Genomic DNA, 26479 nt, shown 5'->3' on the forward strand with positions numbered 1-26479 from the left:
CTCGTGAGGCACAACGTATCTCACCTCTCATCAGCCCAGTACATCACATACCACCCGGCAACCATCGGCGGTGCGACATACCAGAATTGGCTGGCGAAGCGTCTCCAGAGGTTGAAGACGGCGTTGTGAGCGACGCCGGCCAATGGATTGAGACGATTTGGTGCGATGCCGTACGTGATGATTCCGCTCTGTTTCTGTCCTCCTGGGGCGGAGTCAGCCATGAAGACCCCAAGCCTAATCTCAACTCATAGGCAAAATGGATGGCAAACCAATACTTCCCCACCATCCCTTCCAACTGCATTTTCATTGCAAGCCGTTAATGAGAATTTCTCGTCTACAGGCACAAAGCATTTGGGTTTTAGCAGTGACTTACACGCCGTATCTTCCAACTGGGACGTGCGGTCCTGACTGGAGAATCTGGGTTGGCCTCATATTTGTGTTACACGAATTGAATGTCGACTCTGAACTGAATCAAACCTGAAAAGGCGGAGATTGTCCTGCTGTTTATGTGCAAGACCTTCCAGTATAAACCTGGAACGCTTGTCAGTTATCTTCGGGTCGGTCCTCGGACTCGGCCTTGAGACTCCGCACCCAGAAACTTTGAACGGAGAACAGCATTAGATACTCATTATTCTCTTACATGGGCAAAATTGACATTGAGTCCATCCAACCAATCCCAGAAAAGTCGCTGGACCAAAAAGCGCCCATTATATCCAACTCGCCATCATCCAGAGCTACACTAGGATAGCTGCCCTGTGGCACTTCCTGATCCCCCGCCATCTCCGTCAAGATCTCCACACACTGATCAATAACCTCACGTCCCCTTTGTTCCATCGCCCGCTCAGCAGACTCCCCACTCATCTGGGCCTCAACACAAGCCAGTACAACCGCAAAGAAAACATAATCCTTCACATTATCCTGCCCTGCTCTGATGCGTGCTTCAGCCCACTCCACCCCCGCACGGAGAAGCCACCGCTCCTCGGCAATGCGCAGCGCCAAACCCGGCTTTGAGACCCCGTTCTCAGCCACCCGCGCCGCCAAGTCCGCGGCCAGGATGCTCGTCGCGAGGTGCTTGGTGATCCTGAACGAGCCGGAGCCGCACGTGACGAGGCGGTCGAAGTCGAGGCAGGGCTCTTTGATGCCTGATACCATGCGGATGGCTTCCACGAAGGGGTTGTCCGGGTACGAGGCCGGCAGGGTGAGGTAGGAAAGTTCGAGGGCGGCGTCGACGCAGGTTTTGTGTGAGTGGCAGAAGAGAGGGTTTGAGAGCGGGACGAATGGCATGTGGATTGTGAAGAGGTACCGCGTAAGGATTGTGTCGCAGAAGCGGTGCTGGAACTGGGACGCTTTAGGACGGAGAGCTGAGAGAGTCTGGTTTAGTGACTGGCGTGCGGCCACCAATTCTGACCCTAGCTGTAGCACGGAAGGGTATCCACCGTTCGGTTTGATTTTGCTCCAGTGTTTTGCTACAGATAGTCGAACTCCAATGGAACGACTCAGAGCGATCTGAAGTGACATGTCTGTAAAAGTGATGGTAGTATTCAGAGCCGGCAGCGTCTCAATATCGGGCCCAATCTGATCATCGTTCAAATCAGCCGGGAGCTCGCAATCATAGTCGTCCTCCGAGATGAAAGGCGGCTGCCCAGAGTCAACACTCGCGTCAAGAACCAGCTCCATCACAGTCAGCCACAGCCGACGACGCATCTGGGCCTGGAACGTCGACATCCGCGGCAGCTTCGCCGGGTCCCGGTGGAGGCCGATGCACATGGCGGACCGGAGCAAGGTCCCGTTGAGGATCCACACCCGGTCGCCGTACAAAGACTCCGTCGCCTGCTGAGCGAGATGGACCAAGCACATGATCTGTATGCCGCTCATTGTCAATCTCCTCTTCTCGGACGACTCGAGCCATTCACGGGCTTCGTGGATCCACTGAAGAGCTTGGGGTCTGAATGAGAAGGTGTCATCGTTGACGCACGCTCCGAGCGCCATGCATAATTGGAGAGTGACGATGAAGCTCGTGTTGGGATTTTCGTTATTCTTTAAGAAGGCTTCATATTCCCCTTTGAGCGTTGGTACATGGACGACACGGTAGACCGTCTCGAAAGTGCGAAGATAGTTTTCGAGTAACTTGGACGAGGCGTCTTTGTCCGGCAGATGGGATCCATATTGCCCGGGGAACCGCATTAACAGACGCTGCGCTTTGAGGCTCTCCCCTAGAGCCCGGCACCGTTGGAGACCTTGCCAGCACTCCCCTTGTTTAGACACCTCCTCATCTAGCCATTTCAAGGCTGGTAGATTCTGTTAGACATGTGAGACAAGTATGAAAAGACGACATCGAAGGACAAATAGTGGAACCTACCAGAATGACTGAATGCAGCCAATGACCCGGAGAGAAATATCTCGATTTTGCCATCAACAACGTCGGCGGAACCGAGACGTCGGTCAACGTAGCAATGGTGGGAGATCCGTCCAGCTCGGCGCGCGCGCCTTCCGCTGCGTGTGTGGGCGACTCTCCCACAACCGTCTCTCCATTCCACGTTGAAGCTGACGGTCTGCTGATGAGAACACTGCCAAGAGATGATGAATGCCAAATTCCGCATTCCGATACAGGCTGGGGCGGCGGCGGGTCGGGCTGCTGAGACGGAAGCGGTACTGTCTCTGCGGCTTCGGGCTGCGCAGACTCATCGCGCGACGGACTTTGTTGCATCTCAGGAGGGCTTTTCCATCGTGCGGACGAAGACGGCTCGGGATAGGTGCATACCCTGTTCTTTGACCGCTGGCAGCTGCTGCAGGGGCGCTGGTGGTCGCACCTCAGCTTTCTCCTTCGGCACTCCGTGCAGGCGAGGGTTCGTCGGCGCCGAATCCGGAATTTGGTTTGATAAGACCCTTCCATCACTCATACTGAGAAGTATTGACCAGTTCCTCATTGTTATGTGGGAGGAATAGTCGTGGGAAGATGGATGAACGGCGGTCGTGGACATGGACCACGGAGTGGAGCCCAGGCTTCGGGATCGGGCTCGGACTCGGACTTTGAGTCCGGTGTACTAAGCCCATGGTAGAACTCATATTCGCGGTGATTCTCAACATCCACGAACCAATTAGATAACATAAACTTGATAACTATAAGGAGGTGGAATTGGTGGAAATGCATAGTTCATTGGTAGACTATGATAAAAATCAGAGTCATATAAACGAGCAATAAGAAACCTCTTAGCAGAATCGAATACAGCGCGAGATTCCAATCCCACGGCACCTATTCTTGAAGATGTATCCAAATCAGTCTGATTCTCAAACGACTCTTTTCGAGATCATAGCCTTGATATTGTCAGCATATGCTCTGTACCTATTCCTCCTCCCAAAACCAATACCCGGCATACCATACAACAAAGATGCAGCAAACTCTCTCATGGGAGACATTCCCGCACTCCTCGACAGCCAAAAACAAGACATATCGCTCTGGAAATGGGTTTCTTCCCAATGCGAGAAGCTCCAGTCACCCATCATCCAGCTCTGGCTGGCACCTTTTTCGCGACCCATAGTCGTCCTCTCCGACTTTCGCGAAGCCGAGGACATCACCATGCGGCGAACCAAAGAGCTCGACCGCTCAGACAGTCTCGAACACATCTTCGGACCTCTGTTCCCCCAATTTCACATGCTCATAAAGAGCCAGGACCCCCTCTACAAGAGGCAGCGGAGGTGGCTGCAAGACCTCATGACGCCAGGCTTCCTCCACAACGTCGCTGCTGAGCCGATCTACCAGAACGTGCTTAAGGTTGTCGAGCTGTGGGATCACAAGGCGCGGCTCGCCAGGGGACACCCCTTTGCTGCGTTTGAGGACATTTACTACGGTGCTTTGGACGCGGTGTTCTCGTTCTCGTTTGGGGGAGCGTTTGCTCATTCAGCGATACCAGCCCGACTTGAAGCGGTCGCCTCCATGGGAGGGGTAGAAGAACCTTCCAAACCTGGAGATCCTGTGTCGTTTCCAGAAGAAGCGAGAAACAAGGTCGTCGATGCGATTCTGACGCTGGCCGAATCTGTCGAGGAGGCGAGGAAAGCCGTGTTTCCGAGGTTTCGGTCCTGGTGTATGCACCAAACTTCGCGCATCAAGCAGGCCAAACGGATCCGAGACGACTTTATCGATCGCGAGATTGACATCGCTGTGGAGAGACTCAAGTCTCAGGAACCTGTATCCTCGGCAGTCAACCACATGATACACAGGGAGAAGCATTTTGCTGAGAAAGAAGGTAGGAAACCGGTATTCAAGTCTGTTGGAATGCACAGCGAGGTATGTCAAAACAGCCAGCCGCTTATTCGATGAGGCTTTACTGAATCGAGGGGGTAATGCAGGTCTTTGGCTTCTTGATGGCGGGGCATGAGACCAGCGCCACCACCTTTGGATGGGGCTTGAAGTACTTGACAGATCATCAGAATATCCAACGAACACTTCGCGATGAGCTACGCAGGCACTTATCAGAAGCAGCCGCAGAGAGACGACAGCCAACTTGCGAAGAAATCACCAAGACCACGATCCCATACCTAGATGCCACCATGGAAGAGATCCTCCGCTGCGCAGGAACCACGTCCGTCACCGACAGACAGGCCCTCTGCGACACCACCATCCTAGGCCACCGAATCCCGAAAGATACAAACATCATCCTGGTCACTATCGGCGAGAGCATTATGAAGCCTGAATTCGACATACCGGACTCGCAACGCACGAAGAGGGCCCTCAACACAGCTAGCCGCATCCGTAGCTGGAACTCGTCGCCTTATCCGGTGGCGGATTTCCAGCCCGCGCGTTGGCTGGTGCCGTCGAAAGACGACGCCGATCGCGAGGTGTTTGATGCTACCGCCGGGCCGCAAATGGCGTTTGGACTGGGGCCTAGGGCTTGTTTCGGACGGCGACTGGCGTATTTGGAGCTTAGAATGTTTACGGTGCTCTTGTTCTGGCACTTTGAGCTTCTTCGCTGCCCGGATGAGCTATCTGGGTACAATGGGTGCGTCGGACTGACTGTCAAGCCGACGCAGTGCTATGTCAGGTTGCGCAAGATACCATGGTGAGTTAGAAAGTAGCAACGGCAACGTAGGATCGTCCTGTGCTGTAGACGACATCTCTCCAGGTAATTGAGAACCTTGGGAGCGTTTTTGTACTCACTATTTGTACTAAATAACAACTTGCGGATGGAAGATTGCTCGTATTAGTGTATACATCCTGCGCATAGTGGGGATAATCCAATATGTATCTTGATCGAATGGTTTTATACGGCGGCGGTTGAGAAAGAGAATAGATGGGATTAGCTCCTGCTAGCTAGTGTTTTTCAGGATCGCCAAGCATTATTGTCGCTTACACCACCCGGACACGGAGCCGAAAGTGGGTCCAGAACCGGCGAGAAGTCGGTGGGCGGCGCCGGCAAAAGCGCCAAGGACGGTCGGAAGTGGACCATAACTCGCGAATCGAGCGCACACCCGTGCGACCTCAACGGGTTCTGAGTCAAAAGTTCGTTATGTTTTCTAGGGTTAAGCCGATTTAAAGTTTTCTGTTGGCAATGTTTTTGTGGATAGCCTCTTGACCTTTCTCCGGAAAACTTGATGAAACTTATAAACCGACAAGTACGCCTGTGATTAAAGAAAAGAAGTGTCAAAGACCACACATAATTACACTCATCCACCCAAAATCGAAGCAAAATGAGTTTCCTAGCCCGCAATCCTCTGATCCGTCGACTACGAGCCGTGCCGACGGCGGCAAAAATTGCACCGCTGATGGCTGCGGGCTTCATCGTCACATTTTTGAATCTTGGGCCACCGCCATCCCCTGATGCTGCTCCAGCATACGTTGGTTCTCAACATGAACAGATAAAGCAAGAGTACCCAATCCGAGGATGGACTGGTAATTTATAATGTTCGTTAACATGTCTCAATTTCATAAACTACATTGCGTAGCTAACCAGACATGATGGATGTTAGAGCCGGCGTCTCCAGCATAACTCCCCGAGCGAAAGCCCCACCACCGCCGCCGCTTTGCACCGACGGTCACCTCCTTGCTGCCCTTCTCGCGTTACATCGACCAACCATAGAAGGGACAAATAAGTGCATGAATTCGTACGTTAGCAGAGCTTCTATCAGAGACAACGGAGCTTCGTTCTGGATTACCCCCAACTCATCAGCCCACGGTCTTACCGACGCCTTCGATTGATTCGCCGGTGTTCACAAGCTCGAATGTGAGGTTTTCAACGCATCTGCCGCATGATACGTTCACCACGCACATCAACATATAACCTTGAAAGATACTCTGCTTCATGGGAAGTGCAATCTCACACTTCCGTTGACGAGGGTTAGGGTTAGCGCTCTAGTTGCATTACAACATGCAAGCGGAGCCCCTATGATATGGCAGACAGACAACAGCAAATTCTACGCGCCACCCAGGACGTATGCAGGAACACAATTGATTGGATTGACTGCTGTTAAGCCAGCGGGCCAAATGGCGCGATGTGCGGTCGGAATTTCGAATCTCAAGTTACTACATCGCCGATCTGTAACAGGCGGCACAATAGGGGGAACAGGCCCGTCTGCTATCTATCTGATGCGACAGCCCATGTCGAGTCTTCGAACAGAGATCATGCGCTGCGCTGCGCAGCCTGCTTGCTACTTTCTGAAGGAGGTCGACCGCCAGCTTTCAATGTAAACAGCAACTCAGATTGCTTTGTTAACCGGTCGAACCTGCCTTTTTAGCTGAGGAAAGGAAAGGAGTGAGGTTCGCATGACCCTGGCAACTATTTTCTCAACTGGCGGTTGTCGCCCTTTCATACGGATCCAGATGCCCCGCCTGGGCTTGCTTCGCTCAAGCCGTGGTCGTCGGGTGGACAAAAGATAAGAGAAATCTCGGAGTTCCACAAAACGGTGTCGCGCAAGGTCAAACCGCTTTGTCCGTGTTTCACAGATTGTACTGTCACATTAGGCGCATCCGAGACCGACAACACCCTTTTGCGGCCGCTGCAGCAAAATGAGAAGTAAATGGCTGAGTACAAAACGCGCAACCCGTAGCTGTGGTATGCCCGAAGTTCGCGGGAGGATGTTATCTCTGCAAAGTGATCTACGTGCACAAGTCATACACATATATATATTTTATTACGCCCCGATAAAATAATATAGCTTATCTTCATACTCTTCACCACCCGCAGCTTACATCCTTGCCTCCCAGAAGCCCGTGCCAGTGTTATCTACCTACCTATATGTTATACTTTGTCAATGCTTCTCAGTGCTGTGGTTGCACGTGGGTTTAGTTGCGGGCTCTCTTGAGTCCATTCCCCCAAGTCATGCGCACTTCACGACTGATAAGATCAATGACACCCTAAGGTGAGCATTTATAGGCTTGACCCCCACTCTGGCGAGAATGAAGCCTTTGCGGCGCTCGATAAGAAGCCGCTTATCTTGAGTCTCGGCATTCCCGACGTGCCCACACACCAATCACCCAAGACCCGTTATTCCAGGAACGGCAATTGAGTCCTCGGAATAACAGACGTCAACGTCAGAAGTGATCTGCGCAAGTGCCGCTCCTCTGGTTTGAGGTGCACCCTCCCCCTTAGGGCTGGGGGGATGTCATCGTGAACTATTCATAGCCCCCACAGCTGTCATGTACCTCCTCCAGCGCGTTTGCTGCACCATCTCTACGATGACTTCTTATATTGAGTCGTGCCCATGCCAAGGCCTTATGCATCGGGTTTGTCCGCTGGTGCTTGAAGTTCACCCTTAATCATTTTGTCTCCAACGGTTCTGCTATCGGGACGCGATTTCCGATTTACCGATTTATACAGCACTCCATAACAGTACGCGGAAGACTATGCTCCTCCGGTGATTCGTTTGCCTTACCAGCGGAGCTGTCCTTATTCAACATCGTCTAAGACCCCCGGCGTCCGCACGAATCAAGTGCCGATGATCCTTTGAGTTCACAACTCGATATCCAGTCAAGACAAAACCAAGTGCCAAGGGTTGATATCAAACGGAGCGCCCGCGGCCCGCCACGCACAGCCTCGACATCATACGAGACTAGATCTTATCAGCAGAGCTGTGCGTCGATTCTTAGATATCTTCGCGATCAACCCAACTCTCTTTCACTTCCATCATATACCCAGCATCGCACTTGGCTCGCCTTCCTGTCGCCCACAACTCCACGCCAATTCAATATCACCACGAGTTTCAAGCTGTCGGCAGTATGATCTTCTCGAACGTCATTGCGCTTGCGGCGCTTGGTCTCGGTGCTTCACTGGCCTCGGGGCACAGCATCGAGGTGTTAGGAACCGCCCCACTAGCCTCAGGGCGCAGCATCGAGGTGTTGGAAACACGACAAGATGCGCAACCAGCACAGAATGTCACCGTTGACGACTGTTCCTTCTTTTCCGAAGACGGGTACGTATTGTCCCTCCCCATCCTCAACTGTGACTCTTGCAACCTGCTGACGCATCGAACTATTTCCAGCATCTTGCCAGAATGTTGGCAGGTTCTCGAAATGAACAACCACCTAAATGTAACTTGCCCAGCCACTCATTTCTAATGCAGAGCGAACCGAGCTAATTGCCTTTGCAGCACTGGTGGTCCAACAACTCTGCGAGGTGCGAGGCTTCGAAGAAGGGCTTTGCCCAGTGTTACCTGGATTCCGCCGTATGAAAGACCCCGCCTTTGGCACGATCGACGATACAATCGACCTCAATCTGACGTGACACAGGGTCTCATTTCATGGCAATGCGACTTCGTGGCTCTCAACGCATGCACTCCGCCTCCCAGCGGGCGCGACGCTGGATATGCCTCGTATCAGGAGTTTTACGTGAGTGTTGGCCGCAGATTGCATGGCGTCTCAATGCTAATTATGTCTTCGTTAGGTCATCTGGAACATCTATGGTTAGATTCCTTGCCGTTTGAATGCTTTGATCTCTTGAGCAGCCCGTTGACGCAGTGTACCAGCCATCAATCTCTTCTGGACCAATTACCATTCGTCGCTACTTCAGGGACAGGCAAGTGCTATGTAAGTCTCTACTACACCCTCGTCGTTTGACCTGTTTGCTCACCAGTCTAAAATAGTGGTTCAGTGGCCGAGATCGTCAAGACCGTCGCGCCGCCAACGACGAAGAACCCCAAAACACCGCTGTTTTCTCCGATCTACCTGGTCGGCCTCGGTCAATTCGCGGTAAGTAGGACGTTGGCTCGTCATTGTCGATAGAACCAAACGCTGATGGGTGCAACAGGCGTTGGCTCCTCTCCTCGGTGGTTCAGTTGCAGCAAGCATGATCTTCGCCTCCCTGATCGGTGTTCTGGGTGGTGGATCTGGTCTTTTCAATCTGCTGTTCCCTCAGAAGACGGTGTACGACGTGCCCTGGGAGGGCTTGTCAGATGCCCTTGGGACGAACGTCAACGAATTTCAGAAGAATGTCGGAGCAGCTTTGACTGAAATTCAGACAAACTTTGACACATTCTATGCGCTTACCTCAAATGGTGGCTTCAGCCAGGTAATTGTCAACTTACTATGCTGTGCGGAGTTTGACTGACACTCGGCCAACAGAGGCTCAAGACGAACTTACCAGAGGACACCGACTTCATGTACCACAACCTCAAGAAATGGGTTTTCAACCAGGCTTTGCAGCAAGCAGGCTACTTCGCCGTCAAGAAGTGCGTTGGCTTCACCCCTCAAAACACTGTACCAAATGGAGACTAACAAGTTGCTTGCAGTCCCGGTGTCGACCCACGGGAAATTCCTATTGACCCGTATGATTGCTCGAAGTTGGACGACAAGATGACGTGCGGCCCAATTTGGTTCGACGGTAAAGACTCATACGGCCTCGCGAAAGCAAACGGTAAGTCTACATTCGTTTGAGAGATGTTATCCCAGAGCTCGACTAATCATTCGTGGATGGTAGATATTGGCATGGATCGCATGAAGGAGATCCTCGACGTAGCGTTTTCCAAAAACTGGACGACGCCGAGCGAACTCTACATCGACGCTCAGTCGTGTCGTGGGAAGAACGGGTCTGAGGCGTTTGATGTAAAAGACTTGACGCTGAGCTGTGTGGTGAGTTGACCCTCTTTCGCAGTCTGCGTAGTCTGCAAATTGACGAGGAATTCATGGCGCTAACAACATGCGATATCCAGTCTAACCTACCTGTCTGCGAATTCAATTTCGACTATAATCCATATGAGACCACCTGGGCCCGCGTAAACCCACCGCAGTTTACTAACTGTCCCAACATGAGGGGTTGGGGAGTTCCTCCTTACTGGAGTAATGATGCCGGAGTGCCACTGACCTATATTGGTCCTTTCTTGGTAAGTCAAGACATCTTGTAATGCTTCTTTCCAATAGCAGCACACCGCTGACAGAGTTTATTAGATGTCTGGCGTGATTTATAATGAGAAGAGCGGATGAGTTTGTGCTGCTTCGTTGTGGATTGGCTCGGATCAAAAGCATTTAGAACATGATTACTGGATACCTATCCCATGAAACGTATGGTAGAGCTTGAAATTTGATATTATACGCTATTGAAATGGCCTGATCCATCTGTGAGTCTAGCAAAGGGCTGTCGAGGCAGAATCATCGCGGACTTGCCTGTTCTCCTGTACTACCTGCCTGCGCACGGAGGGTTGTGATCGATCCTGGGAGGAAGTAGATGGCGATGGCAAGGTCCTGCGAACCAACAAAGTCGTGTTATGCGATGATATGCTGAGAATGGTCTAGCTAACAAACCTGGCAGCCTGCACAGTGATACATAGCAGCCCGGATGCCTGCGATCCACCATCCTACCCGGGTCGCTGCTCGCGCGGCGGTCCTGATCCTCGCAAATGTGAGACGCCAAGAGGCAGTGCGGGTAGACACCATGCGACCGGGCTCCAAATGGGCTTCTGAGATATGTTGACGCCTCTCATGCCACTGTCACGGGTCTAGCATGGAGGTACAGGCGCCCTGCCCCGCGCGGTCGACGACGATATCTGACACTCATGCAACGCTAGAACAGCATGGATTTCATTCCTTACTTTGCGCTGCGTCCTGTATCTAGGCCCTGGTTCCTTCGGTATTGCCGCCGCAGAGTTTACATCTTCAGAAAGCGAAGTGACGGCACGGCCCTTCACAGAGAGGAACCCTGGCTTCGCCCGTGTCTCAACCCCCACGCATATCCTTATTCAGCAGAGATGGGTTGATGGAAGGCAACAACGATGCTGAATTAAGAGATGCACAGCCTCCGGCATGGGGGGCTAGACTACTTAGCTCCTCACAAATCTCATGTACGATTCTTCACGTTCCACGGGCGGAGCGTCTGTCATGATCATGTCCCCATCCGCATCAACCTCCCGCGTGACGTGATCAGGTCTACGTACAGTGCTGCCGCCTCTACCTCTGACAACGAGGCACTCGAATGTTGCTTGGGAGGCTCTGATATTGTCTACATTACGCTGATGACCTGCGCCTATTTCCGGACGACAGTCAATTTGGGGGTATGTCTGATAGTGTCGAGGTTACGTGGGAACCTGTGTAGATGTGGGTTCATTCACATGACGGTCGTACGCCCTTGGTGTTGAGTATCTGGTGTTGCTTTGCATCTGGTACGAGTTACACGAAAGAAGGGTGCAGAAGGGTTAAGAGCTGAGGGATAGGGGTTGCCGAGAGAGTAAGAGTAGGTACGCGAAGGTATCCAGGGGTTGCTATGTCTTTTAGTTTCTGCGACACTTAGGTCTTCCAATAGAACCAAAAGTATTTATATTTACCACAGCGGCATCTTGTGTTACCACAGCACGCTGCATCACTGCTCTATGTGTGTCTGTGTAACTTCGATCTTGATTCACCATGTACTAATGGGATATCTCCAGCAACAACGCAGACTCTTTCGATTTCTGAAAGCCGAAACTCTGTGTCTAAGCTTGTCTTCCTCTGCCTCCGAGCAATTAATGGGCAGGCAGCACGCAGTTCCACGCCGTCGACAAATTCGAGTTCTGAACCCCATCCCATCGACTCTCATACGGATACGAGCAATACTCTGCCTCAAATTAGCAACCACACCCACAAAACACTCACAAGACAACAGAAAACAAACTCACTCCTCTCAGCCAACACCTCGCAATTGTCCTCACCCCCATACATCGCTCCCACAACCTCCTCCGCCGCCCTCCCGCCCTCAACCCACTCCACAAGCGCCAATAACGCGTTCCCCCTCGGATCCAGCCGTCGCCCATCAAGGGGGTACGTCTGCCCGATATCCCACGCGCCGCGCCCGCCGCTGCAGTGCCTCATCCCCGGGATAAAAAACAACCTGTAGAACCCGTCCATCTCGGCCTGCGTCAGCCCGACCACGCGCTTCACACCCTCAAAGAACTCAGAGCTCAGCGCCGGCGTGACGGTCTGGTCCGCCCGCCCGTGGTACTGTAGAATCTTGCCGCCCCGCGCGCGGAACGCGGTGAGGTTGCGGAAGTCGGCGTTGATGCCGCCTGGATTGAGGGCCACGGCAAAGTCCATCTGCGACTCGTTGAAGGCGTGCGGCGTCCATGAGGAGTCGTTGTAGACCGCGCCTCTCCAGAAGTCCTGGCCCTCCATGCATTAGGACACCCCATCTCGAACTCGAACAAGGGTTTCTCACCTGGAGAATCGTGTGCACCAACTCCGCCCTCCCATCCACGTTATCCGAAAACACACCCGTGTCCGCCCCGAGCCCGAAGGCAGGATACACAACCCTCCCCTCAGAATCCCTAATCGGCTCATACGCCCTCCTCACAGACTCAACCTGCTCCGGCCCCAAACACACCTCCCTCTCCTCCTCCCCCTCTTTACAAGCCATCACCGCCGGGTCAAAAACATGCCTCAAAGGCTCATCAACAATCCCATCCTCCACCCCGTCCGCGGCATCAAACATCTCAACCTGCCTCCTCACAATCTCCTCCCACACCTCATTCCTCACATAACCCTCCGAGCCAATATCAGGCCACCCAATCCTCGTTGCCAAAATCCCCTTGGACGCCACAATATGCAACCAATCTACCCCGGGTGCGCCGACCAGCACCCCATCAAAGTCGTCCGGAAATAACGCCGCTTCCTGCAACCCCTGCCGCCCCCCCGTACTACACCCCTGATAATACCTCGCCTTCTCCTCCCGGCGGTAATACGCGCCGACAACCCTCCGCGCCGTCTCAACCTCAACATGCACCCCCCTCGTCCCAAAGTCTCGGATCGTCTCCGGCTTGTTCAGGAAGAAATCCCACCCCGCCGCGCCGTCGTGTCCTGCATTCGTCCCGAAGGTCGCAAACCCGAGCAGACAACCGCTCTGCAAGACGGGGTAATCGACGCAGCCGCCGATGCCGCCCGTCCCTGACGCGAGCAGCCGGGAGTTCCAGGCCTCGGGGGGCGGTAGCCAGCCTTCCACGCGCACGGCGCTTGAGGGGGATGTTGCAACGTCAAGGACGACCCGGCAGATTGAGATGGGTGTTGTGAGGTTGAAGGAGGCGCCGCCACAAGAGGGGACTTGCGGGATGAGGAGGGTGGTGTTGGCGGGGTGGAGGGAGGCCGATATGAGGGTTGTATTTGGGAGGGTGAAGGTCGTTGCGGTGCAGTTGGGGGTGAATGCGAGAGTGGATTTTATGAGGACCGAGAGTATGAAGGCGAGATATGGCTTCATTTTGAGTCAGAGAGGAGCCGTGAAAGAATTGCAAGCAAACTTGAGAGTGTGTTTCTGATGCCATGTCATCTAAATCAGATTTGTTGTCCGGGGACATGATCTAGATGTGTACCAAGTCCATGAGACTGGTCTGAGGAAAACGACACCCCGAACGAAGAGTTGTAATCGGACTTCGGCGCCGATGGCCGTAAGAAGAATCACTGCCTACGATGATCCTCCGGGCCTACCCCGCGCGGGGTTTTACAAGTCATTGCGGGGAAACGGTCGATAGCATTGCCAATCATTTACTAGGACGCCATCCAAAGAGCACGGTAATTAGCTATTTGGAGTTGACGAATAACCGCAGAGGTATGCAGATGACTGCGTATCAGGTAGCTTGTCGTCTTCGCTGGAGAACGAAGCATCATTGCATACCTACTTGGTGCAGATCGGCGGCCGCGGAGGAGAGCCCGGAAAAGCGGGGCCACATCGGGGCCGGATCGGGCCCCAAACAGGCAACTTTTTCTACTAACGCAGTATGCTGCTACGGCTTGTATTCCATCCATGGACCAGATACTGTGGAAGCATTGTCGCAACCAAATTTCTATTCCTCTCTATATCCGACGCATACTTCTTCTAACTACTAAAGCGTCTAAAACTTCGCCAAGGTGGTGCCGACCTTGTGCTTCCCAGCGAGCTCCAGAATGACCTTTCCAAGCGACAGATCCATGATACCAATGCCAACACTCTTATACACAACAAGACCATTCGCAAGCCACTCCTTCAGCCCCTTCGCCTCATCGTCGCCCGCTTTCCGCAGCCTGTCCGTGAACTCGCCAACTTCGACAATCTTCTCCGCGGGAATCTTGGCCTCCACAAGCTCGCCGGCCTCCAAAAAGCACGCCTCCCGGCTGTCCACAAAGATCACGCCATCCTTCTTCTCGCCCTGCGACGGCGCATACGCTCCCAGCGGCGTGTCGATAACAGCCCTGAGGAAGTCGGGGTCGATCTCCTTCATGTTGAGCTTGTACGACCCAATCGCGGCAATGTACCGCGTCTTCGCCGTCGCGCGCTCCGACGTCAGCCACTCCGCGGGGAACAGCCGCTCAGTCGAGGGCGTCGTGCAGAAGATGACATCGCTCTCCTCAACAGCAGCCCGCAGCGCACCCTCATCCGCAGGCGTCGTCCCCGGCGCGGCCTCGATGACAGAGAACTCCACCCCCGAGCAGTCCCCAACACCACTTGCGGAACCCATCTGCCGCAGCCGCTCGATCAGCTGGCGCGCGCGGCCCTCAGACCGGTTAACGATCGTGACGCTCTTCATATCCCCGCCGCGCAGCACGAGAGCCAGGCGCAGATGCCACAGCGCCTGCTTCCCCGCGCCGAAGACCACAATCTTCTCCGTCGCCTGTCGGTAGCGGTACAGCAGGATGGAGCCCAGCGACGTACGGAAGGCGGTCAGCTCCTCGGCGTTGATCACGCCGACGGCGCGGCCGGTGCCATCGCACACGGTGAGCACGCAGCGCAGGCCGCTGGCCGCGGCGTGCGGCGGCGGGAGCCCGACGACCTTGACGGACATGCCGCCCTCCATGGTCGCGGGCATGAAGAGGCCGGTGGTGCCGTCCGGGCGGACGACGGCGGCGCGGTGCGGCTGGTATTGTGCTTCTTGGCCGACGGAGTAGGAGAGGAAGGCGTCCGTGAGGACGTCGGACATGTGGGAGACGTCGTCGGGGCCGAAGTTCTGGAAGAGCTGTTTTACGTCCTCGTCGGACAGGACTGTGAAAGCCATGGTGGGGGGCGGGGGGTTGGTGTCTGCGATTTCTGGGAATGGGCGTTCGCTAGTGAGTTTTTGGAGAACTTTCGCCTTGGGACTAAAGATATAAGTTGAAGAAGGGAGTTTGAGCGCTGCAAAGAAAGTAAAATGAGTGTTGTTGAATATGGTCTGAGGATGTGTAAACGGGTGGACCGAAGTAAGCCGGTCCCTCTCCGAGGATTTGCATGCTGCGGGGCGCCGGTCGGACCCCTGTCCCCGTGGCCCGATCTCGGACCCCCTCGGCTTGACCTGCCGGTTCCGTTGAGTTTTCTTGCCCTTTTGAGCCAGAATGTCGGGGTTCACCAGTCGGAATAATAGTGCAGAAAGTCGGAGGCTCAAGCCGACTTTCCATTTTGTGTACGTTGGTTATACTGCGGCTTCTGTGATCGCATCATGTGTTGTCTGTTTTGGCTCGTGGATGTAATCACACATGTGATGATAGAATATTGTGATGCCAATGATACAGTCACAGCGAGCATGTTTAAGGACAAATGCGAGTCGCCATAATCATACCATTTCATCCGAGTTGGATTGACTCCGATTGCTTCAATCAGCGATATACTCCTGCGGGTGTGCAGCATTGGCTTACTTGCAGGTAAACGGCCTACCAGTGCCGATGCAAGATTGGCGATCACCGGTCTAGTTCTGTCTCTGGACTCCAATTCGCTTGACGGTGATCTTGTCTGGTTGTTAATTTTGCAGCAATATTTTGACGTGGTCTTGCATCTTTATGGGTAGCAATTCCTACCCAGACGTCTAAAAGAGACTGCATCACGGAGATGCGTGCGTCAATAAATTGGCCCAACCCGCAACAAGACGTCGATCGAGGGGGGAAAGTCTCAAGAGGCAAGTGAACCGCGCCTTGCCCCCTTTCGTCATCGCCAGCATGGATGTATTGGAAGACTGCCGGCCGAGCGCAAATAGAAAGCAGGCAATCGTCGACACCAGGTCTTGGGTTTGCAACGGCGTCATCTGGATTGGTGGTCGTGGTCCGTGTCGGATAGTCCACATGATGCCTCCCCACGATGCCTCCCTTTCGGTAGAACTCTCCCGAATACGGTCCCTGCCGCCACATCACCTCCTTCCGCGTCATAACCCGAGCTCTGCATGTTTTGTCGAAAGGGCTGTTCGATCCACGCGATACACCTTGCCTCGCCGCGCCGGCCGCGGGAAACCTAACGCGGAGATGGTGCGGAGGTAACGTGGAAGAGTGCGAGCATCGAAAACTCTCGACTTCGGATGACCTCTCGGAAAGAGGTAACTCAAGGCTTTGGCGGATAAATCATAACGGATGCGTCTTTACTTTGATCAGCGATGCCCGTCAAACCAAATGAGAGAAACTGCTGCCGAGCTTGTGCTCAAGTTGACAGACCGGAGGGAGGGAGGGCTGGCTTCCGCCACACCACCAAACAATCAACCCAAACCCCGTGTCATCGCCCGAACGTCATAAATGTCAGTTTGCGTTCAGACTGAATAGCAGAGACGGCGATCACGTTCATCGCATCGTAGTCAGCTGCCATCCCGAGTACCCGGGACGTCCGCATCCACCGTGAACCAACGACCAACAAACCAACAAACGCGGCGCCGGCGCCGTGATGGTGCGGCGCAGCAGCATAACGCCGGACCATAACGGCCGAGTTCAGAGAGAACCCAAAACTCCCAAAAAGTCGGGGGGATCGCAAGGTCTTCGGCAGGATTTAGCGCCAAATCTCTCTCTCAGAACCCCGTCTGAACCCCACCAAAAGTCCGCAACGTCGGGTGCCAGACCGGGAGGGCACGGCCAAGGGCGCCAAGGATGCGCGGACTTTCGGGTCCGCGGGGGCCATCACCGGCCCGCTGCAGCGCCCTCTGAGACACTTTTTTTGGACATTGCGTGCAGCGTGCATGAGGTGCTCTTAGCTGCAACGGTCTCTGCTGCCGTGTCACCCTGTCAAATGCAAGCACGCCCAAGAATTGTCGCTCATTGCCAGAGGTGATGACAAACCGGGAGGTCCCTTTTCGACCGACCTTGACCGGTGCTGCGAAAACGAGGAAAAGAACGGCCTGCTGTAGCGTCTTGCATATCCGTCGCCGCCACCATCGAAAGAAACCTACCTCACGTTCCCCCGGCCGGTTCTAGTCCAATACCCGCTGTCGTGCTCCCCACGGCACCCCCTGGGCCTGCCTTAGGTCCAGTCCAAGCAGCAGCCCTGATGCGCCCTGTGCCCGCCACTTCGACGACATCACTCCAGACGACTTACACGCACAAAGCGGGTGTGAGATCCACTTCCACGCCAAAACCTCGGAGCCGAGCTGCCATCTCAGGAAACACATCAAGCCCATTTCCTGTATGAAGGTATGAACCGCAGACGTTAGGATGCCACATTGACCGTAAAAGAACAAGGATAGAGGGTGTGTGGTAATCGACGGGAAGGATTGCGCCTACCCGTGTTTCTGCCCTGCACGATGAGACTACCGACAGCTCACATTTCCGACTTCTCTTACAGCCGCACCCCCCCCCCCCCCCCCTTTTTGCTCGCCTAGCGCCTAGTGCCCATGAGAGAGTGAGAAAAAGAGAAAGCGAACCTATCCCGAGTCGAGACTAGGAGAGACGGGCGGGACAAATCGTCTCAACGGCCCGCCGCGCGTCATGGGCACTCTCCCGCCCACGGTGTGGGAGCGGCGTTGCTCGATCGACGGGCCTATCACCAAGTGGGAAAGGAGCAGGAAAACTCTAGATTCGTCCGCGGAGTAGCTCCACGCCTCCATGACATCTGCAAGATGATATGAGAAAAGAAGGGACCCAAGAGTGTTCGTATCATGCATGACGGCGTCCGGATGGGCCCCGGGGGGCGTTGGAGTCGCGAAAGGATACCCGGCAAGTCGATGCCGCTGCGGTCTGCGGTCTGCGGTATGAGGCTTGGGGTCCTGTCGGGTTCGTCTGTGCCTTGACTTGACTCGGGCATAGTCCGCCGGCCGGGTTCCTTTGGCGAATGGATGGCGGGGAAATGGTAAACAGCCTGTGACGTTGACGTTTTATGAAGGTGCAGAGGGCCATCGTTGGTATTCTAAGTTTGATATGGTGAAGGGGTGTGTATGCTGCGGAGAAGCAGTATATAAAGAGTTTGCTACGACCCGGTTGAGATGTCTGTACTCGACTCTTGATATCAGGCAATCTAGTTTCTCTAGTCTTTCAGTCTTCGACTCGCCGGACCTCTGGTTACAGCTTCATGTGCATCCCTTCATCATAATCCTCCATCACTAACTTACCAGACCGCCAAAGGATGTTGTCAGACATCCAAGCAGCGAGCCCAAGGCTCTCCCCCTTCATCCTCTGGCCCACCGTGGTCGTCTCCCTGGTATGAACCTCACTTACAGTCCAACCACTCCAAACACCACACCTCAAAGCAGCAACTAACACCAAACCCACTACCCCCCAGGCCCTCATCTACGCCCTCCTCTCAGCAATCTACAACCTCACCCTCCACCCGCTCGCAAAACACCCCGGCCCAAAGCTCTGGGCCGCCTCCCGCCTGCCCTACTCCCTCATGCTCCTCCGCGGCAACCCGCACAAGGACATCCTCGCCCTGCACGCCCGCTACGGCGACGTCGTCCGCCTCTCCCCGTCCCTCCTCTCTTTCCAGGCCCCGGACGCCTGGAAGGAGGTCATGGGCCACCGCAAGGGCGGCAAGCTCGAGGAGAACGCCAAGCTGCCCGACTTCATCGACGAGCGCCACGCCGACCTCATCTCCGCGAACCGCGAGGACCACGCCCGCTACCGCCGCATTTTGTCTCATGGCTTCTCCGCCAAGAGCATGCAGGACCAGCAGCCCATCATCAAGTCCTACATCGACCTGCTCATCGAGCGCCTGCACAGCATCGCCGGCCAGGGCCCGCTCGACGTCGTGCAGTGGTACAACTTCACCACTTTTGATATCATCGGCGACCTGGCCTTCGGCGAGTCCTTCGGCTGCCTCGAGAACTCGGACTACCACCCGTGGGTGCGCCTCATTTTTGATGATATCAAGGTCGGCATCTACTTCTTCGTCTTCAAGAGCTACAAGCTGGTCGAGCCGCTGCTCAAGATGTTCGTGCCCAAGTCGCTGCTCGACAAGCGCGTCGCGCATTACCAGCTCATCGAGGAGAAGCTCGACCGGCGCATCGCGATGGGCACGCCGCGGCCGGACTTTGCGCAGTCGATGCTGAACAAGACTGGTGATGAAGTAAGCCCTTCCCCGTTCCTGCTTTCTCGTCAATGTCATGTCAACTTACACAAATCTCACACAAGGCCCTCACCCGCACCGAGCTCATCATGCACTCCCGCCTCCTCATCATCGCCGGCTCCGAGACAACAGCCACCGCCCTCTCCGGTGCCACCTACCTCCTCTGCTCTAACCCGTCTACCCTCGCCAAGCTCAACCAAGAGGTCCGCTCCGCCTTCGCCTCCGAGGACGAGATCGACATCATCTCCACCGCAAAGCTCGACTACCTCCAGGCCGTCCTCGAGGAGGCCCTGCGCATGTACCCGCCCGTCCCGAGCGCTTTGCCCCGCGTCACGCCGCCGGGCGGCCAGGAGATTCTGGGGCAGTGGATTCCCGGGAACGTGAGTGTTGTCCCTTGTCACTTGTCCTTCGACAAACAGGGAGTTGGTATCTTGGGGGTGAAGGATTCTGACGTGAAAGAACAGACGACGCTCGACATCTGGCACTGGGCAATGTACCACAACGAGAAGAACTTCCGCAAGCCCTTCGAGTTCCACCCGGAGCGCTGGATGGGCGACCCCGAGTTTGCAAACGACTCGCTCGACGCCCTCAAGCCGTTCCACATTGGCCCGAGGAACTGTCTCGGCATGAAGTATGTCGTCCATCCTTCTTCCCCTTTTATTCTCAGTCCCCCGTTCGCTCTTCACCAAACAGCATCACCAATTGAGTCTAAATCATATGAGTCGAGTACTGACTGTGGCAAAACAACAATAGCCTCGCCTACGCAGAGATGCGCATGATCCTCGCCCGCGTAATCTACAACTTCGACCTCCAGCTCGCCGAGGAGAGCAGGGACTGGCTGCGCTGCGACCAGCACCAGGTCCACATCCTCTGGAACAAGCCGCCGCTCAAGGTGCACATGACGCCCAGGAAGAGAGAATAAAGGGGTCAGTCAGTAGCAGTATTAATTACACAGCCCCCCTCCGGCGTGTGTTCTTGGCGGGGATTCTTCATCAGCTCTGAAGAGTTACGGTTTATGAACTCTTCACAACTGTCCAATTTTTTTTATCAGGCTTTCTTGTTATCGTGGGTATTGGGGTAGAAGAATTCAGGTGTTAGATTTGGATAAAGTCGAGATTCGGGATACGGGTTCAAATTGTGACTTTGTTCATAGCATTGAGCAAAGTTGTTTTACTGGTTTAACTTGTTGATTTTCTTGTGCTGCGTGGGCTTTGAAAGTTCATTGACATCATAGCATTGCAAAATTGATAGTTTTAAACTAGACAGTGATTGATGATACCTCCATTCGCCTTAGTCTTTCGTCTCTCATCCTGTGCGCATACTCTGAGTCGGATTCAGCTCTCCCTCCTTATTTCTGTTCATCCCCTGCCTCTCTCTCTCTCTCTCTCTCTCTCTCTCTCTCTCTCTCTCTCTCTCTCTCTCTCTCTCTCTTTCTCTTTCTCCCTTGCCCTCTATACTTCTGTTCTTCCTCTAGCTCTCTTCTGTAATAACTTTACTTTTCTGTTCTTCCTCTGTCTTCCCGTCTCTGTCTCTCCGCAGTCATAAGTCATAAGTCTACCCCCCCTCACAACTTCGCATCCTTACCCCCTTTCCGACCATGTAGTCAATGCTTCCTCCTCGGCGCGCGGTGGTACTGGTTCGCCCACTTGACCTTGACCCCAATCTCGTCCGCAATCTTGTACACGAAATTCGGCTCCCGCAGAAACTGCCTCGCCACCAGCACCGCGTCCGCCTGCGTGACCTGCCCATGCTCCTCGTCCACCTCCAGCGTCGCGCAGTTGCCCTGGTCCACGCCGTTGTGCCCGCTCGCCTCGCCGTTCGTCTGCTCCCCGCGCGCCTGCACGATGCTGCGCGCCATCTCGCCGCTCGAGATCATGCCCACGGCGCCGATGAGCAGCGCCTTGCCCTCTTCTTCGAGCGCCGCCCGGATCTTGCCCGCGATGCTGACCTGGTAGTACGGCGAGATCTCAATCTTCTGCGCGTGGTTGTTGCCGCCCGAGGACACGTCGAGCAGGTCGACGCCGGCGTCGGGCAGGAGCTTCGCGAGGCGCAGCGAGTCGTCGACGGTCCAGGACGGCGCGCCGGCGTACTCCATCCACTCGGTGGCCGAGATGCGCAGGAAGAGTGGCATGCCGGACGGGATGACATCGCGGACGGCCTGGATGGTCTCGAAGAGGAAGCGGGTGCGGTTCTCGAAGCTGCCGCCGTATTGGTCGGTGCGTTGCTGTGAGTTTGTCAGTTACTGGTCGTTTTTATGATAAGAAGACAACCTACGTTGCTCAGAGGCGACAAGAACTCTGAGATCAAGTACCCATGCGCGCCGTGAATCTCAATGACATCGAACCCGGCCTCGACAGCCCTCTTCGCGCTCTCGGCGAACTTCTTCACCAACACAGCAATCACCTCGACGCTCAGCTCCTTCGGCAGCGCCCACCCCTCGTCAAAGGGGATACTGCTCGGCCCGACCACATCCTCAGGCCACCCGCCCTCCTCCTCCTTCGCCAGCGCCTTGCCGACTTTCTCCGTAATCCACGGCGCGAGCGTGCTCGCCTTGCGGCCCGCGTGCGCGAGCTGGATCCCCGCAAGCTGGCCCTGCGAGTGCACGAAATCAACAACGCGCTTCAGCGGCGCCGTCTGCGAATCCGCCCACAGGCCGACGTCCTCGGGCGAGATGCGGCCGCGCGGCTCGACGGCGGTGGCCTCGACGATGGTCAGCCCCGCGCCGTGCAGCGCGAACTGGCCCAGGTGCACGAGGTGGTAGTCCGTCACGTGGCCGTCGCGGGCGGAGTACTGGCACATGGGCGAGACCCAGACGCGGTTGTTGATGGTGAGGTCGCGGATGTGGAGGGGCTGGAACAGCGTCGGGGCCCGGGGGGAGGCGTCGACGGGGGTGCCGGCGGGGGGCTCCTGGGCCGGGGTGTAAAACGGCACGTTGGGGGCCGGCTTGTTTGCGGTTTTTGTCATTGTCGCTTGCGGGAAGGGGGGGAGAGACGTGGACGTGCGGGAATGATTGCGATGCTGCTGCGATGGGACGGGTGTGCGTGCGGGGATTGTCCTCTGTTCTGTCTGTGCCGGGGGAGGATGAGGCTAGTCAGTGACGACAACGGGCGTCGGTTGTGGTGTTTTGCTGTTTTGGCAGAGGTTTCGAGTTGATGATGTTGCTGTCAGTCTTTTTGACGTCGACAACTGGGGGCGGAAGGGGGAACGGGGGTTTATGAACAAGGTTATAAATCCCGACAGCGGAAGACAGATCCCGCGAAGATGGGGCAGTCGAGCGTGCTTTGTGGTAGTTGGTCGTCGATTTGTCAAACTTATCCCGGTCGAGATAGGAAAGAAGCTCGTCGGTGGTTGGTGCCGTCACACGTTTCTCGTCCTTTGAGCAATTACCCAGCAAGAGACACTAACTGGACAAGTGTGGGGTCCTCAGAGGCAAGATTTATCAGCTTCGGTGCAAAGGTACGCCGTCCAGTAACGAATTGCAGCACAGCGCCTTACAACCACCGCCCTAGAACAACCGCGGCATCTCCATATCTCGCGCCATCAGTGAAGCCATCCATTCCCACTTTGCTGAGTAATTGGAATTGCCGAATAGTGTGCGTCAGTGAGGGATGCATGGCAAAAGACTGTGACGCTCTGCTGTGGCGTCATCCCGAGTTATTTCCCTTTCGCGGCGCCGATCCGGCAACCAACGGCCTGTCTCCCCTCGAGTAGACCTCGCGAACCCCAAAGCTCGATCTGCTTGAGTGTGCCCTCTACGCGCGACACTAGCCCCGTTTCTCGCTACGGCGTTCTCCGGGTTTCCTGTAAATGAAGTCGCATTTTGTTTGTGCAAAGGCGTTTCGAAGACTCTGTTGATCCGTTGCAAGGGTCTTGTTTGACTAGTTGTCGCTTGAGACTAACATGTGCCACAACCCATGACACCGCACGGCCCCATCTACGGCTAAAGTTGTAGGTAAAATCAACGACTTCTTCTCCAAAGGCAACTGAGCCCGAACCATGCCTCTGGTGCGTTAGGGGCGGTTCGCACACATTTTCCAAGCATTGTCACAGGCGAGAAGACCAAAAAGTGATTGAACCATAATCATGAATTCATGACGTACTAACTACATTAGACCTCTGCCCGTTAAGGGGCTTGTGTGTCTACCTAGGGACCCTTCCCTGAAAGCGGTATCTGTTGAATGCCTTACTTTTCCCCGAGTCCCAAACCCGCTTGCAAAACGCCGTGGAGATATGTTGAAAAAAGAACGCCTATGTTGAATGTGCCTGAGCCCTTCCCCTTTGATTTTTTCCGGTTATCCCCGCGGGTATTGCCACTTCATGTCTGTTGAATAGACCATCGTTTCCCACCCAACACCTAAATCACACTTCATATACATCGCATCATCCGCTTAAGCCTTGTCGGCGTACTTGGTGCGGAAGTACTTGGCGGCGTTGACCATGTTGGTCAGCGCGGCCTTGGTCTCGGCCCACTGACGGGTCTTCAGACCGCAGTCGGGGTTGATCCAGAGCTGCTCAGGGCGGAGACCGTTGTTAAGCATCTCCTCGATGCGGGTCTTGATCTCCTCCTCGGAGGGAACACGAGGGGAGTGGATGTCGTAGACACCAGGGCCGATGTGGCGGGGGTAGGCCTTCTCCTCGAAGACACGGAGGAGCTTGGCGTCAGACTTGCTGTTCTCGATGGACAGGACATCGGCATCGAGGGCGGCGATGGCGTGGAAGAAGTCCTGGAACTCAGAGTAGCAGAAGTGAGAGTGGATCTGAGTGGAGTCCTCGACACCGGCGGTGGACAGCTTGAAGGAGTCGACAGCCCAGGCGAGGTAAGCCTCACGCTCCTTGCCGGAGCGGAGAGGGAGACCCTCACGGAGAGCAGGCTCGTCGACCTGGATGACGTAGATGCCGGCGGCCTCGAGGTCGACGACCTCGTCGCGGAGAGCCAGAGCAAGCTGCTGGGCCTGGACGGACTGGTGAACGTCGTCACGGGGGAAAGACCAGCGCAAGCAGGTGATGGGACCAGTAAGCATGCCCTTCATGACGCGCTTGGAGTGAGCAGCAGCGTACTTGGACTCCTTGACGGTCATGGGCTGGTTGTTGCGGCGAGAGATGTCACCGACAACGATGGGGGGGCGGACGCAGCGGGATCCGTAGGACTGGACCCAGGCGTGGGTGGTGAAGACGTAACCGTCCATGCGCTCACCGAAGTACTGAACCATGTCGTTACGCTCGGGCTCACCGTGGACGAGGACGTCCAGGTCAAGCTCGTTCTGGATGGCGATGACATCGTCCATCTCCTTCTCGATGAACTTCTCGTACTGCTCAGCGGTAATCTCACCCTTGGTGAACTTGTTGCGCTGGATACGGATCTCCTTGGTCTGGGGGAAGGAGCCGATGGTGGTGGTGGGGAAGAGAGGAAGGTTCAGGTGCTTCTTCTGGGCAGCAATACGAGTGGGGAACTCGGACTTGCGGTTGTGCATCTCAGGGGTGACCTCAGACTGGCGCTTCTTGACGTTGGGGTCGTTGGTGCGGGCAGAGGTGGCACGAGACTGGATGTCCTTGGCGTTGGCATCAAGCTGGGCCTGGACGGAGGCAGCGTTGGTGATGGCCTTGGCAATGGTGGCAACCTCAACGGCCTTCTCGGAGGCGAAGGAGAACCAGGCGTAGACCTCCTCAGGGAGCTTCTTCTCGGAGGTAAGAGTGTGGGGGGTGTGGAGGAGGGAAGAAGAGGTGGCGACGATGACACGGTCCTCGCCGAGCTTGGCAATAGCCTGCTTGACGGTGTCAATGGCGCGGGAGAAGTTGGTCTTCCAGATGTTACGGCCGTCGACGACACCGGCGGACAGGATCTGCTTGGGGCCGAGCTTCTCAATGACGGGGCCGAGCTGCTCGGGGTTGCGGACAAGGTCGACGTGGAGGCCGTAGACGTTGCTGATGGAGGGGAGGACGTCAAAGTTGTGGACGATGTCACCGAAGTAGGTGGCCAGAACCAGCTTGGGGAGGCCGGCGGCGGTGAGAGCCTCGTAGGCGGGCTTGAAGGCAGCCTTGGACTTCTCGGGCAGGTCGAAGACGAGGATGGGCTCGTCAATCTGGACAGTCTCGGCACCAGCGGCCTTGAGCTGCTTCAGGAGCTCAACGTAGACGGGGAGGAGCTTGTCGAGCAGAGAGATGGGGTCAACGGACTGGCCACGGTCGGGCTTTCCAAGGTGGAGGAAAGAGACGGGGCCGACGAGGACAGGGCGGGTGATGATGCCGGCCTCCTTGGCCTCGTTGAACTCAACAACGGGCTTGGGGTTGGCAGCGAGCTTGAAGGTCTGGCCATCCTGAAGGGTAGGCTTGACGTAGTGGTAGTTGGAGTCGAACCACTTGACCATTTCCTGTTGACGGATCCATCAGTATTTGTTTTACGTTATGGGATTTGTTCATCGCCCGTGCATGAGCGGGGGCGGGGGCGGGGCTTACCAGAGAGGGGACGTCGATGCCGTCCTTCTGGTGGCCACGGCCCATGGCGAAGTACTCGTCAATGGGCTCAAGCTTGGTCTCGGCGTAACGGGGAGGAATGGCCTAGGGCATGTTGTCAGCTTGATGATGAGCTTAGTGAGATTCCGGGGTGAGTCACTTACGTTGAAGAGCTGGATGTGGTCAAGGACCTGGTCGTAGAAGGCAAAGTCGTTGGAGGGGATGATGTCGACACCGGCATCCTTCTGGATCTTCCAGTGGGCGAGACGCAGTCTCTTACCCTCAGCGAGGAGCTCATCGCGAGAGAGCTTGCCGGCCCAGTAAGCCTCGTTGGCCTTCTTGAGGTCACGGTTCACACCCATGCGGGGGAAACCCAGAACCGAGGACTGAACCAT

At 55.4% G+C, this 26479-nt stretch overlaps 9 protein-coding genes across 9 annotated transcripts; 3 read left to right on the plus strand and 6 right to left on the minus strand.

The window, feature by feature from the left end:
* Positions 1–20: 20 nt before the first annotated feature.
* qcr-8-0 (Cytochrome b-c1 complex subunit 8) lies at positions 21–432 on the minus strand (the record flags this gene model as incomplete). Its single annotated transcript, XM_066150753.1, has 3 exons — positions 21–202; positions 270–295; positions 374–432. The coding sequence occupies 3 exons, from the start codon at positions 430–432 to the stop codon at positions 21–23; spliced, it is 267 nt and encodes an 88-aa protein (XP_066009959.1).
* Positions 433–543: 111 nt separating this feature from the next.
* lepB-3 (Transcription factor lepE) lies at positions 544–2927 on the minus strand (the record flags this gene model as incomplete). The annotated part of the gene is made up of 5 exons (XM_066150754.1): positions 544–598; positions 641–2298; positions 2360–2493; positions 2550–2696; positions 2762–2900. 5 exons carry the CDS (start codon positions 2898–2900, stop codon positions 544–546), a joined length of 2133 nt encoding a protein of 710 aa, XP_066009960.1.
* Positions 2928–3265: 338 nt separating this feature from the next.
* Positions 3266–5061, plus strand: CGGC5_v000997 (Cytochrome P450 monooxygenase TRI13; the record flags this gene model as incomplete). The annotated part of the gene is made up of 2 exons (XM_032025570.2): positions 3266–4285; positions 4348–5061. The coding sequence occupies 2 exons, from the start codon at positions 3266–3268 to the stop codon at positions 5059–5061; spliced, it is 1734 nt and encodes a 577-aa protein (XP_031877837.2).
* A 3148-nt stretch (positions 5062–8209) lies between these two features.
* CGGC5_v000998 (uncharacterized protein) lies at positions 8210–10408 on the plus strand (the record flags this gene model as incomplete). The annotated part of the gene is made up of 12 exons (XM_066150755.1): positions 8210–8521; positions 8581–8655; positions 8720–8818; positions 8874–8892; positions 8956–9016; positions 9073–9178; positions 9237–9497; positions 9551–9657; positions 9718–9842; positions 9906–10057; positions 10138–10308; positions 10373–10408. 12 exons carry the CDS (start codon positions 8210–8212, stop codon positions 10406–10408), a joined length of 1524 nt encoding a protein of 507 aa, XP_066009958.1.
* A 1511-nt stretch (positions 10409–11919) lies between these two features.
* faeB-2-4 (putative feruloyl esterase B-2) lies at positions 11920–13640 on the minus strand (the record flags this gene model as incomplete). Its single annotated transcript, XM_032025572.2, has 3 exons — positions 11920–12011; positions 12073–12553; positions 12609–13640. 3 exons carry the CDS (start codon positions 13638–13640, stop codon positions 11920–11922), a joined length of 1605 nt encoding a protein of 534 aa, XP_031877848.2.
* Positions 13641–14271: 631 nt separating this feature from the next.
* On the minus strand, positions 14272–15408 carry CGGC5_v001000 (Uncharacterized protein; the record flags this gene model as incomplete). Its single annotated transcript, XM_032025574.1, has 1 exon — positions 14272–15408. One exon carries the CDS (start codon positions 15406–15408, stop codon positions 14272–14274), a length of 1137 nt encoding a protein of 378 aa, XP_031877832.1.
* Positions 15409–18695: 3287 nt separating this feature from the next.
* CGGC5_v001001 (Trichothecene C-15 hydroxylase) lies at positions 18696–20556 on the plus strand (the record flags this gene model as incomplete). The annotated part of the gene is made up of 5 exons (XM_032025575.1): positions 18696–18770; positions 18852–19634; positions 19700–20014; positions 20099–20265; positions 20388–20556. The coding sequence occupies 5 exons, from the start codon at positions 18696–18698 to the stop codon at positions 20554–20556; spliced, it is 1509 nt and encodes a 502-aa protein (XP_031877859.1).
* A 681-nt stretch (positions 20557–21237) lies between these two features.
* Positions 21238–22598, minus strand: afvA-1 (NADPH dehydrogenase afvA; the record flags this gene model as incomplete). Its single annotated transcript, XM_032025576.1, has 2 exons — positions 21238–21858; positions 21909–22598. 2 exons carry the CDS (start codon positions 22596–22598, stop codon positions 21238–21240), a joined length of 1311 nt encoding a protein of 436 aa, XP_031877819.1.
* Positions 22599–24022: 1424 nt separating this feature from the next.
* On the minus strand, positions 24023–26479 carry met26 (putative 5-methyltetrahydropteroyltriglutamate--homocysteine methyltransferase; the record flags this gene model as incomplete). Its single annotated transcript, XM_032025577.1, has 3 exons — positions 24023–26002; positions 26088–26189; positions 26249–26479. The coding sequence occupies 3 exons, from the start codon at positions 26477–26479 to the stop codon at positions 24023–24025; spliced, it is 2313 nt and encodes a 770-aa protein (XP_031877818.1).

Source organism: Colletotrichum fructicola (assembly GCF_000319635.2).
Source record: "Colletotrichum fructicola Nara gc5 chromosome Unknown KSG_Nara_v1_contig01, whole genome shotgun sequence".
In the NCBI taxonomy this organism is placed as follows: domain Eukaryota; kingdom Fungi; phylum Ascomycota; class Sordariomycetes; order Glomerellales; family Glomerellaceae; genus Colletotrichum; species Colletotrichum fructicola.